At 34.0% G+C, this 13,385-nt stretch overlaps 1 protein-coding gene across 1 annotated transcript; it reads right to left on the bottom strand.

Annotated features, from left to right (window-relative positions):
• Positions 1 to 2,824: 2,824 nt before the first annotated feature.
• NHP2 (NHP2 ribonucleoprotein) lies at positions 2,825 to 6,508 on the bottom strand. Its single transcript, XM_089646926.1, has 2 exons — positions 6,179 to 6,508; positions 2,825 to 3,116 (listed from the first exon to the last, which is right to left on the bottom strand). The coding sequence occupies exons 1-2, from the start codon at positions 6,412 to 6,414 to the stop codon at positions 2,885 to 2,887; spliced, it is 468 nt and encodes a 155-aa protein (XP_089503052.1). The 5' UTR covers positions 6,415 to 6,508; the 3' UTR covers positions 2,825 to 2,884.
• Positions 6,509 to 13,385: the final 6,877 nt, after the last annotated feature.

The raw sequence follows: 13,385 nt of genomic DNA, 5'->3' as shown, positions 1-13,385 counted from the left end.
TATTCCATGATGGCCGCCCCGCCTCCAACCAATCACAGCACAGCATATTCCATTGAGATTTTAATCAAACAATCAATACAAATTCAAAAGTGACTATTTGTGATAACATTAGACTCAATTTACGGGAAAATGATCGAAGATATAACTACGGAATAAATAATAACATCAAGAAATGATTATATGCTAACATAATAACATGAAAAATAACACCTGAATATATTTATTACTCTTTAGGAAATGTTCAAACCAAAGATATCTAACTTCAAACCCAATATGAAAATTTGTATATTTTATTATAAAATAAATAAACAAGACTTGGCGTGATGGTTTTGGTAAATTGAACTGACTTGGAGGTATTACATCAAAATATTACTTTCCTCTCAGCAAACTAACTACGGAGAGGAAAAATACCTAACCAATTTACTCCTCACTAAAGAGGAAAATCTCCTTCAAGAGGGCACGATTTGAATTTGTTCTATAAATAGAGAACCGAATTCCATACAAAGTCAGTTCAACAATTACCTCCGAAAGGGAATCCTCTCTACTGAAGAACCATCACCAAGTCTCCAAGAAATATTTTCAAGTGTTTTACTCAGTACTAAACTCAGTTTTTGCCAGTAATAAATTCTTTTCGTCAGCTCAGATTGGGAAATAAATTCCTTTCTGAACTTGGCTTCAAACTTTACTCCAAGCTTTCACCACACTCGCCAAGACTGAAAAGTTGACAAGTGTACCCAGCCTCCTATGCATATACAGTAATTGTACGGACGGTTAATTGTCTCGTACACTTCTTTAATTCAAACTCTTGACACAATATGACTAAGGGGGTATTTCACTATGTCGGGCTAAATATCTGACTAACTATCCGTTGGCTGGCTTTATAGATCAGAATAACTTCGTTATTCAACGGCAACCGTTTCACCATTGTTTCGAGCTTCCGGATAGATAACACTCGAAATAGTCTGGCAACATCGCAAAATGTTTGCAGTTCTCCATCTACTGCCACGGCTGTCATGCGTCACAGTCCGCACACCGCGAAGTGTGAATTTTTTTGGTTATGTTATGTTGATTATCAGGTCATTTTAGATAGATTCGTGTCGAATTAATACATTGTTTCTTATTTTGAACACAATCAAATAATTCAGGATGGATCATACAAGCATTCAAATTCATTCTACAAAATTCGACTCACTTCTCAGCTGTTAAACTCGGAATGTTTTGACGCCATCTTTGATTCGAGGAATAGCGCCTAACGTGAAGTTCGAGCACTGATTAGTCAAATCTAACTTTAACCCGAGCGTTAGCGTTATTCAGATATAGTGAAAACGAAAAAATGACTAATCCGCGGATTAGTGCTTGGTCAGAACATAATCAGAGATAGTGAAATACCCCCTTAGGACGGGTTGTTTCGGAGAATTTGAACAATTCATCAAATTTCAACGTTCATTTTCAAGTTCTGTGAAAGATTTTTTCAAGTTCTGTTTTATTTCAGTTTTGTCAAGCAACTAGCCTACAATGATACAATAACAGAACTTGAATAGGACTTTCACAGAACCCAAAAATGAATGTTGAAATTTGATGAATTTTTCAAATTCTCCGAAACAACTCGTCCTTAGTATTAGATTCACTTGATTGATCTTCCTCCAAAGTCACCGAATTCTACCATTCATTTTTGCATCATTATATTCTCCTGGCACTATGGTCTTCTTTCTTCAATTATATCCTAACCATCCAAGTGTCCTTTTCTTAGCCATTTTCACTTCACTTTCTTCAACCTTGCATTCTTTCCGGATCTCCAAATTCATAACAAGGTTTTACTACACAGTGTGCCTCAGGGATCTGTTCTACTTTCGTCCTTCTTCTGCCAGTTCCAATAGTGTATCTATTATTTAGTGTGTCCGGGGGTAATAAAGTGCACAAACTTTGGTAGATGATTCTACATGATATTACAAGTAAAAGAGATGAACAATTTTCTTCGAAATTTCAACGTTTTAAGCTGAGGCGGCTCTAGGGATACAGGAGTGGTAGGTCATTTGAAAAAAATGTATGACTTATCTTTATTTGATACTGTGAAAAATGACCATATATTATTCTCTATATCAATTTTGCAGTTAGGTATGTCATGAGTCAATGACTCAAAATACACATTACGTTAATATAGTAAATTGGAAATAACTACACAATCCATGTACTTACGGCTAACTTTTTTAAAGACGATACGCTTTAATGTAGTTGTGCACACCATAAAATAAATAAAATAGTAACAAAATAACAGTTTGAAATGCCCTTCCGCAGTATCTAAAGATACTGGGTGCAAAGCTATGCAACGTTTACCAATTCCATTAAAATTTAGACTTGGATTCTATTTGACAATGATCATTTACGTTTTTAGTTTTGTTTCATTCGATATTGATAACAACAAAGAATTATTCCAAACCTTTGCCGAACTTTCCAATTGAAAAACAACCATTATTCCACACACGACAAGCGTGTAAAATGAGAAAAATGAAGAATTTAGAGAAGTGTTCTGGTGTTGTTTTTTAAACAAATCTACAAATCTATTATTCCGATATACACTGGAACTTCAAAACGGGGACGAAGGTCACCGTCTACATTAGATTTGGGAAAACCACCCCCACTACCGTTTCCCACCCCAAAGCAGAATTTTAATACTTCTTGATGAAATTTTGCACACTTAACAATCAAAATAAGAAGAAAATTACTGTCTACATCTGATTTCGAAAACCCTGTGTAAAATCGGGGCAATGCTGGGACATCTGTTGGTAACGTAATAAAAATATGAAATCAAAATAAAAGACGGTAATTTGTAAATTTAAAAATATATCTTAACGTAACTTAACTGGTAATTTAACAATCAAATCATTTATAAGGGCATCGGCAGAAGCTTGATCTCGGACTGGCACTCCTCAAACAGCTCCTTGTAGTCTCCATGCTCTCTGATCAGGACCATGAGGCAGCCCCTCTTGACTCCCATGGCCGCTCCCACGTCCATGCGGCTGGGCACATACACGTATGGAATGGACTTGTCTTCACACAGACCAGGCATGTGGCACATGATCTCGATGGGCGATACGTCACCAGCGAATACCACAATCCTGGAAAAAATAAAACAATTTTATTAGTCGCGTTTTTGGATAATTATTAATAGGTTGCTGTGATGTTTGTTGACCCTTCGCACCTCTGATGTATTATTGACTGTTACAACAAGAAGCCGTTAGAAAGTCGTAGAATGTGTGTATTTCAGCTTCTCAATAAAATCCAAATAAATGGGATAATGAAAACTAAAACCATGAAATACACTTTCAAATTTTATAATCAGATATAAACATATAATTAATGAAATATGAAAATTTTGAATGCCAACATAAAGTTTTAAAAATTTCTCGTCTTAAGTTTTTTCATTTAAACACTGAATTAAAATTACTGATAGAACAAAAAAAAAAACATTTTGCTATCCTAATATATTTTAAACATTATTCTCACCTCACTTTTTTGTCATTTCATATAAAAATAATTTAATAAAAAATAACAAAATTTCATTAATTTTTTATATTGCGGTCGGTACTTTTGGTTTGATAGATATGTAAATTTTAATTATTCCCTGGTTAAATTCTATATTTGAATATAAGCTTGGAGTTTTTTTTTTACACTGTTTAGTTAATATTTCTAACTTTGATGGTAAGGGAGACAACGATTTCTATGAGACAATACAAGTTGTTCAAAATAGCGAACAAAGTGACTTCATGTGTGTTATGCGTATAAAACAGCTATACAGGGTGTCCGGAAACTCGTAGTACAAGCGGGAAACTGGTGAATCTACATCACATTTGGAGTCGATTTTGTAGTATACTTTTTTTTATTTGAGCTTTCGTTATCGAGTAAATCGAATTTGAAGTTGATTTTATTTTTTTTTTTTTTTTTTTTTTTTAATCAAATTCTTATAAATTATTACTGAAGATCAAAGTACCCAACTAATTAAAACTATTTGAAAGTAAAACAAATGAAGAAACTCGGATTTGAAGCATTATTTTGAAATCACCCTTCATTTAACCCGGTGTAATCATAAAATATTTCTGCTCTGCAGGGTTAAAACATCTGTTATTCAACCCTAAACACCAGAAAAAACTTTAGCCCTAAAATAGCCGAAAAATATTTTTTTTTGGTTTTTTTTTTTTTTGAAAATGCTCAAATCAAAAAACTTTATGTTTTTTTGGGTTCCCCATGTGGTGTAGATTCTCCAGTTTCCCGCTTGTACTACGAGTTTCCGGACACCGTGTATATCATTCAGATACTTTGCCAATGTGTTATCAACATTAAATTTGCTGAAAGAACACAACAAACGCATTCAACTAGAATTGGTTCTACATTGAACTTTGTGGCAGTACTACTAAAACTTATTTTGGTCAAAGAAACTATTTATATCAGGCAACACTTATGTTTAATATTCTTCCAAATCATATGTCTACCAATTCCTTAGTTAAATTTAAAAAGTTAATTTGTAATGACAGATGATTGTCTTAATATTTTTTTTCTTGTCCTTTCTTAACCCTTAGGATACAACCAACTACGATAGCAGAAATCATTACTACCTTTAGGTGCACAGCAATGTGCAGTGTATAGAGGCAAGGTTTTAGAAGTTTTGAACGCATTTCAATATTGTCCATGAAAGTTCCTGACTAAAACGTTGACATTATAGATGCCCGTCAATTATTTCAAATATAATTTCCAATATTTTATTTGGCTTTGAGATATTTACAAAGTATTAGCTGTCTTCTAAGGGTTAAATAATAAGATTTTATATGAGTCCAATTTGCTAAAAACTGAATGTCACCCTAGCTGTCATTATTATCTACCTGTTTCTTCTTAGGAATAATGATTAATAATTAGTTATTGTTCAAATATTGTTACAATATACTGTCAAATTACCCATCTAGTAACTCATCAAATACATATGTTATACATACTTTCTTTTTGAAATATTTTGTGTTTGTATGTAATATTACTTTATGTTTATGATTACTCTATGTTTGCTTCACTCAAATGTAAATTGTTAACAAAAAAGAACGAAAAAATGTTGAGAAAAAACGTGATTTATGTATGGTGAGATGCAATAAATAAATGTATGTTTATTGTACTCAAAACTAATGAAAAAAATGATTAAAATACTTAAAATCTATTCATTGATATTACCTACCTAAATACATATAAATTTATTAAATTTTCAATGTATATATGCACACTACAGTCAAATGAAATGTTTAACATCTCGGAACACACTTTTTTACATAACTCTGTTTTTCTGCACAAGGACTCAATTAATACAAGATATTCGAAATCAGCATTTCATTACGTTTAGGCTAAAATGAGTGAAATTAATTTTCATTATACATTGAAAATATTTGGTTGTTATGAAAGGTGTCACTTACAATTTTTAAAACAGGATATTCAATACATTAAGGTTGGGCGCATTAGGCTAGAGGTCATTTGAAACATGCCGATTTCACAAGCGGCTAGTACGACTAGTTAAAATCTATGTGTTCGCCTCACTTGTCACGGAAGCCAATTCTTTTACATGTTTTGTGACAAATTTCACGATGTCTTTTAACAAAGAGAAGTGAACAATCCCATAACTGATTCTTGAACAGTATTCTAACAGCTTGTTAAGCGACTTCACTGAGATTCTTCAACAGATATAAAAGATCCCAGGTGTTTTTAAGTTATTTTGTAACTTTGTATCCAACGTTTTTATTTTAACGCTTTGATTCAAGAGGTAAATAAACAAGGCGATATTGACTGCTAGCTCTGGCTGTAAGCATTATCTCCTCCAAATGTTTGCTGCCTAGTGCGCCCCAGCCTAACATTTAATTATTATATTTATTTCAAAACTCTGTTAACCAATAAACAAACATAATACTGGAAATAAACCAACTTCAATATTTATGGTTTTTATCGGTTATCTGACAGTTCAGAATTCAAAACCTAACAAATTAAAAATAAATTAAATCACAGTCACTAATTATGACATTTAATACTATTAGGGTTGATTCGGGGCCACGAGGGAGTCGAAAACTAACAAAACACAAGTGGGTATATTTTTAGGTTATGAATACAAACACACCGTGAGAAAAATAGTTAATACACCAATTAAATAACTTACCCCTTGTGTCCAAGCCGAACTTGTTTTTGCACTAATTTAAGACCGCAATTAAGGAACTTCTTTTGCGCAGAGGCCTTTTTGATTAACTTATAAAACTTTTTGCTCAGCTTCTTGGGGGCCATAGGTTTAGCAATCAGACTGCAATTTTTTAGTTTTTCCTCGTAGCTGCTAGATTCTTCTTTGATTGATACGTCTCCCATGGACACATCTGCGGGTTCCACTTTTATTTTACCCATGTTAGATTTCGGCTTTGTTATCGAGTAAAAACAAATGAGCACGTGTGCGGCAAGAAGCGAGAACGCAAGAGCGAAAACGTCAAACGACAAAAGCATAGACACCAGCAAGTGCATAGCCAATCGCACCATGATACATAAATAAACCACTCACGAATGATAACAGAGTGGTATATTTATCCCTTTCAATACCAGAATTTTTCCAGCCATTGAAAAAAATGTTTCTCTATGTTTTCGACATCTGTGATTTTTTTCAATATTTTTACAAAAAAAAAAAAAAAATTTTATCATACAGTTTTGGAAATATTTCATGTTCCTGAGGAAGAACATTGGGGCTTCGGGGGTGTAAATCAAAGGACGGGTAGTACAAGAAGCATACATAATTTTTAAGTGTTTTTAATTGTTTTAATGAAAAATAAATATACAAAATTCAATACTAATAAACTATAAAGACCAATACATTAAATTACAATATAATATTACGCTAAAATAATTTTAATACACAAAAAAAACTCTAAATTATATTTTTTTTTTACCAAAACCATTTCCCTAAATTAACATAAGACAAACAAATACAAATAAAATAGAACATACACAATTAAAATTGTTTTGTTTTATTCCATCATTAATGGTGGAATAAAACAAAACAATTTTTTTTCTCTTTGGAGACAAAGGGCTACGCCACATTTCTCACACTTTAGAAAGGTCTTCATTTTAATGCATAGCCTGCATCGCTGTGGCTTATCCATGAACGTTGGTTCATGCCCAATACCATCATATCTCAGATCAGCTACTGGACGTGGTGCAGGTAGGGCACGTTTTTTTACCGTGCTAGGCCCCGCTTCATCCGCCAAAGAGCAAGGTCGACCCCTTTTTTTGTTTTCGGAATAATTATCGTGCGCAGACATTAGAGCCTTGGCGATTTCCGCACGAAATTCAATCAACGTTTTGTGTTTCATACCTAATTGATTTGAGTGTCGTTTATGCAACAGCCATGCATTGACGACACTCATGTCAATTAAATGAAATACAATTCGAAGATAAAACCTCTTGGTCCTAATGTCTGTGCGATATAATTCCACCAACATATTATGAAGGTCGACCCCACCCATGTATTTATTATACTCGGCGATGATAGCGGGACATGGCACATCAACGTGTGCAGAATCTGCCTGTGACCATCGCTTCACAACCGTCACGGGGTTATGTCCCAGATATGATGATACGACGTGAACAGGCTTCCGATCGAACCATTTTAGGGCAAAAACATTGGATTGCCTCTCACATCGGTAATCATACGAGCCGCGGTTTTGGGATTTCAGTAAGGAGTCAGCCACAAACACACAACCAGGCAAGCGGTTAGTCCTTACTGTTCCCACGGCTAATATGCCTACCGATTTCAAGGCAACCATAAGTGCGTGAGAAGTGAACCAATTGTCAGTGGAGACTTTGAAATTACGGTTTGGAGGGATACCCTTTACCAACCGCAATACAATGTCTCCACTAATACCGAGGGCACTCTTCTCACCCACATTAGTGCCTTTGCCCGTATAGATCTCAAAATCATAGACGAGCCCACTGGCTCCCGCTCGGGAGAAGACTTTGATGCCCCACTTATGTGGCTTATTTTTAATGTACTGTTTCAAATTACTCCTCCCTTTGAACGGTATCATGAGCTCGTCTACAGAATTGAACTCTTCAGGTTCGATCTTGGCCATATTTTCCTGCAGGGCATTTACCAACGGCCTTACTTTGAATAACTTGTCGTAGCCCTCGTGTCCTCTGAGAATCATTGTGTTGTTATCGTTCAAGTGTAAACACAACCGTAACTTAGTGAAACGATTTCTAGGCATGACATCAGCGATAAGAGATAGCCTCGTATCATTCGCCCAGTACAGGTGAAATGCCGGATAGTTGAGGATACCCATCATGATGTGCATTCCTAGAAATCGTTTCATTTCGTTAAGTGAAGTGTTTACACTGTTACAATTCTTTTGCACTGAATACAAATTTGTCTGCTCTACAATATTTTTTATAATATTTTCATCTATGAAACATGAAAAATATTGTAGAGCAGACATATTCAGCGGTGGATTTGAGAATTCCACATCGCAGTTAGAATCCACAGGCTCCTGATCCTTTTTAATCCACCGGAGATCTGCTCTCCGTCCATGGGAGGTTGTGGCGTCATCGGGCTGTCCTTGGGGCACGGTGCCGGACTCTGGCTCGCCTCCCACTGCTCCCTCCGGCTGCTGCCTCTCTTCAAAACTCTATAATTGAAAAAATAATACTTTATAGTTTCATTTAAAACCCAGCTATGTCCTTATTGATAACAATATCAAGCACAATGATCCATATTGATAACAATATCAAACACAATGATCCATATTGATAACAATATCAAAAACAATAATCTCTGTAATATGACAATAAGAAATAATGACAAAAGTACTTACATAGATTTCCACATCCATTCTCAGAGCTTGGCTCAATGCCTCCACATTGCATTCCTCTGCACGATCCTGGAGAGTTGATTCTGGTTCAAGGTACTCCACTTGCCAGCCCTCTTCACCTTCACCATCAGACTCACATTCGACGTCGGAAATATCACCTTCCAACGCCACAGTAATCTCATCGTGTGTTAAACCTCTTACAGCCATCTATAAAAATGATAATAATAAGTTATATTCTACCGGAAAATGTTAAAATAAGTTAAAACATCTTGAAAGAATCAAATTAAAACAAGAAAAACAATATAAAAGCCCCAAAAAAGATCTCCATAAAAAACATCCACCGACAACCAATGTGCCTCCACAGGAACATGAACGTTTTTAGCGAAAACAAAATGAAAAAGCAATGTTTTTGAATGGAAATCATATTTATCGACCAGATTAGACATGTATATACAATATAATAATTATTTTCAACAGAAAAAATGCTATATCTTACCTTTGATGTTATGCAGAAATCCTAGATGAGTCAAACCGTTAAATGCTGTCAAAGATGCCTTTTGAAATCGAAATAACAAAAATATTTGGTGTTGCCAGTACGCGATTTGTTATATTCCTTATAAAATATATCTTTTACAAGCGATACGCAAAATACGGGGCTGTTTGGTTCATAAAATCAAGAGATATTATTTTTTTCCTTCATGTTCCTCAGGAAGAACTCTGGTATTGAGAGGGTTATGGATAACGATAACAGATACACCGGGACCTGCCGGGACCCGCGACCAGTGATGCCATATTTGAAATCATGGGGTGGGGGTAGTTGGCGAATTTCAGACAAAAATAATTTCCCACATAAATTCTTTTAAAATAAATTTCGGTAGATTTAAAGAAAAATTGTCTGATTTTCAAAAATTTCGATAGATTTGCTACGAATTCGACAGATTGGTAGATTTTTGCGGAAATCGGTAGATCTACTGAAATAATCTTTTTTTATTAAATCCACACAAGCCATACTGAGGAAAATAGTTTGACTCCTGAAAATAGATGCCTTTTAAAATATTTTAATATACATGTCATCGATATATTATATCAACTATGGATATGGCGTGTCTTGTAAATTCCTTCGCATAGTAGAGTAGTAATTCTGGAGGGGTAGTATTAAATATTGACATTGCAAATTGTAAACCTTATTACTTGTATGTACTTTTTCCTTTAATAAATAAATAAAATTGAAATTAAAAAACAAATAAAAATTCGGCCTAATAACGGGTAATTTTGTGTACATCAGATAATATCTTGGGAGACAAATTTGGTCATTGCAGACCAACAAAAGGTAATGAGAACGAGCTAAAATAAGTTTTGTCAGTATGGTTACAAACAATTCTGGACGAACCATATTTTGAGTGTCTTTACATTGGAGTTTGCTATCCTCATTGTTTCTCCCATGTTTTTCCTTTTGCGATCAGTACAGTGTCTTCTGTAGAACATATGATGTCTCCAACTATGGGTAGAATAACATTTTATTTACATATTAGATAATGAAAAAGGATTGGACGAGTGCATATTTATGGATTGGACCGATGACAGTTCCTCGTGGTATGCCAAGTGACGGGGTTTTGGGTTTACTTAGGGCAATTATGGGCAACCTCCGGCCCGCCGAGTTATTTTTTCTGTCCCTAATTCATCTCGACGAAGTAATAGAGAAAGAAATTCTTAATTGAAAGTAGAGATTCAATAATGGAGATGACACGGGCGCTTGCAGTGGCTCCACTCTACTATGTTCCAATGATGATAGCCTGCGGAAGCTTTGGGATTAAATGTAGAGCAACATTTGGCGTATGCGCTTATGGAGCCCCTGCAATAGTTGGTGTACGGAAGGGATTTATTGATGTAGTTCATGGAAGAGCAATAGAATTACAGGTTCACCAGCCTGAAAAATTTAACAAATTTTCAACACATTGTCCACCAGCATATCGATTAAAATCGAGAATGTTATGAAAGTAGTAGCAGCCAGCACTAATTTTATTAAGTCACGTGCACTTAATCACCCCCAGTTTGATTAGGTGTTTTTGGAAGACCGATTTTCAGACTATGAAGATGTGTCTTATTCAAAGTGGTGGTTGAGTAAATGAACATTATTAAAACGATTTTATGATTTGAGACAAGACATTGCAGATTTTATCGACATAAAAGGAAACACAACTAACCAAATAAAAGATAATCAATGGGTGTGTGATTTAGCATTCCTTGTAGATGTCGCCCTATACCTAAATGATCTGAATCTTAAATTACAAAAACAGGGACAATTGGTTCATGAACTGCATGGACATGTCAAAGTTTTTTGTAATAAACTGAATTTTTTGGAAAATCAGCTAATTGGTAAAAATTGTTAAAATTTTCCTAGTCTATCAACACATACAAAATCAAATCAAATCAAATCAAAAATTATTTATTGTAAAATTAAAATTACAAAAGGTATAGCTTATGGGTAGAAACATAAATAAAATAAATAAAAATAAATAAATAATAAATAAACATAAATATTTACATAAACATCACACATAATTCTTATGGAGGAACTGAAGGAACGAAAAGAGCAATTTGATACGAGGTTTGCCGACTTCCAAAACAAAGACTCCACATTCGCTGTATTTTCTCGTTCAATGGATGTTGATGTAAATAATGTGCCAGCCATAGACATATGAATTCCTATGTCTGTGGTGCCAGCAAATTTACAGATGGAACTTATTGAGCTTCAGGGGGATTTACTATTTAACAACATTGCTTTGACGGATTTTTATAAATTATATTTGGTGGAAGAAAAATATACAAATTTACGCACATCTGCAAGAAAAATCATTTGTCTTTTTGGCAGCACATATATGTGTGAACAGTTTTTTTCGAGGATGAAACAAATTAAATCAAAAATTCTAACGAGGATAACAGGAGAAAATTTCGAAAATTCTATGCTATGGGAGATCCGCAATACCAAAGCCAATATTGATTGTCTCGTAATTCAAGTACAAGACCAATCTTCACACTAAATTTTGTAATTGGCATATAATATTAATATTACGTCGTTCATTATATAAATACATATATATTAGAGGTAGCATGTTATGTTTAATAATTTGGCCCGGTTCTTGACTCGGAGACAGAATGATAATTTGGCCCCAGACCTAGAAAAGTTTGCCCATGCTGACTTAGGGTATTATTTTTTTGACATATTGAAATTTCTGTTATAGTGCTATTCCATCTATACAAATTTGTTTTAGTTTTTCGTTGAGTTTGGAATGAGTCCACCCCGGGTGCCGAATTACAAAGGCGCTAATAATACCTAACACCTAACAGTCCTAATACATCGCCTTCGAGATAATTTTTCATAAAAACGGTGCTACACAAATACAAACCATCCGAATTTTATTGATAAGACTGGTTAGAGTGATTACCAATCTAGGTTTCTACTGGTTTTGACAAAGGGCGCCAAAATTTTACTCGCGCTTCGCGCCGTTTGGCTCTTGACCGGCCCTGGAAAGAGATACGCCATAAAATAGCTTGAGGGGTTAGTGAAGATACCAAGACACTTTTTCTCAGTTTCTATCTTTTTTGGTTGTTTGATTGTTATTAAAGCCAAAATGGCGTGGACTCAGTATATTCTCTTTTATGTAGTTGTTTAGTTGTTTCCATTCGAGCGAATAAATAATAAGCATAAGATAATTTAAAAAATATATAACTAATATTATAATAGTTATTACACTGTAGAAAAGAAAAGAAATAGAAATCAAAACTAGAAAATAATTGTAATAATTAGGTAGGAAATAATAGAAGGTAGGTTTTAAATTCTTAGACAAATATATTTTAAATTCCACAGACAGCTGGCAACATTGAAGAAACTAATACATATAATATACAAAATATTGACATTTCGATAGCTGATGTAATATTTTTAGAGGAAATGATAATTAAATTTTTATTTTATTAATTAATTAATTGATTTATAACCTTTAGGTACATAACACAATTTAATCAATCAAATTACAAATGGGTTCAAATAATTAAAATATGAGTAAATTAATATTTTGTTTAAACTAAGAACCCTAAAAGAGTTAAACAAATATGATCTTAGATTCGCTAAATAAAAATTGAGAGAGTGCAGAATAACTTCCTGATATTTATTATTTATAAATTTGGATATCCAATCGAGGATCTTAATTACAATTACGAATGGCAGATTGGACGCTATGGATTTAAGGCGACATAACACTAATAACGGGGGTTTGGTCGTCTCTCACTTTTTAATTATTTCTAATGAACGTATTGCTAAAACCTTAAATGTTTCTAGAGGGATCCCTCGGGAATTTACAAATTCATCGTCTGGAAAAATAAAATTTATTATAGTTTATAAAAAAATTCATATATCGTGCATATATACTATCGTGGTACTAGAACACCCAATGGCAGGCAGGAAAACACTTTCTTCGATTTTTCTTCACATAAATTTATTTTAATATAATATAACATCAG

Source organism: Hesperophylax consimilis, chromosome 25 (genome assembly GCF_061612785.1).
Source record: "Hesperophylax consimilis isolate HC1 chromosome 25, BYU_Hcon_1.0, whole genome shotgun sequence".
Lineage (NCBI taxonomy): Eukaryota > Metazoa > Arthropoda > Insecta > Trichoptera > Limnephilidae > Hesperophylax > Hesperophylax consimilis.
The sequence above is the reverse complement of the archived record's forward strand: the minus strand, read 5'-3'. Positions and strand labels throughout refer to the sequence as shown.

Excerpts from the sequence above, each read along its gene's own strand:
- NHP2 (XM_089646926.1), bottom strand. The coding sequence starts at position 6,414 with ATGGGTAAAATAAAAGTGGAACCCGCAGATGTGTCCATGGGAGACGTA. Across the intron at positions 3,117-6,178 it reads GTTCGGCTTGGACACAAGGG|GATTGTGGTATTCGCTGGTG; the intron begins GTAAGTTATTTA and ends TATTTTTTCCAG.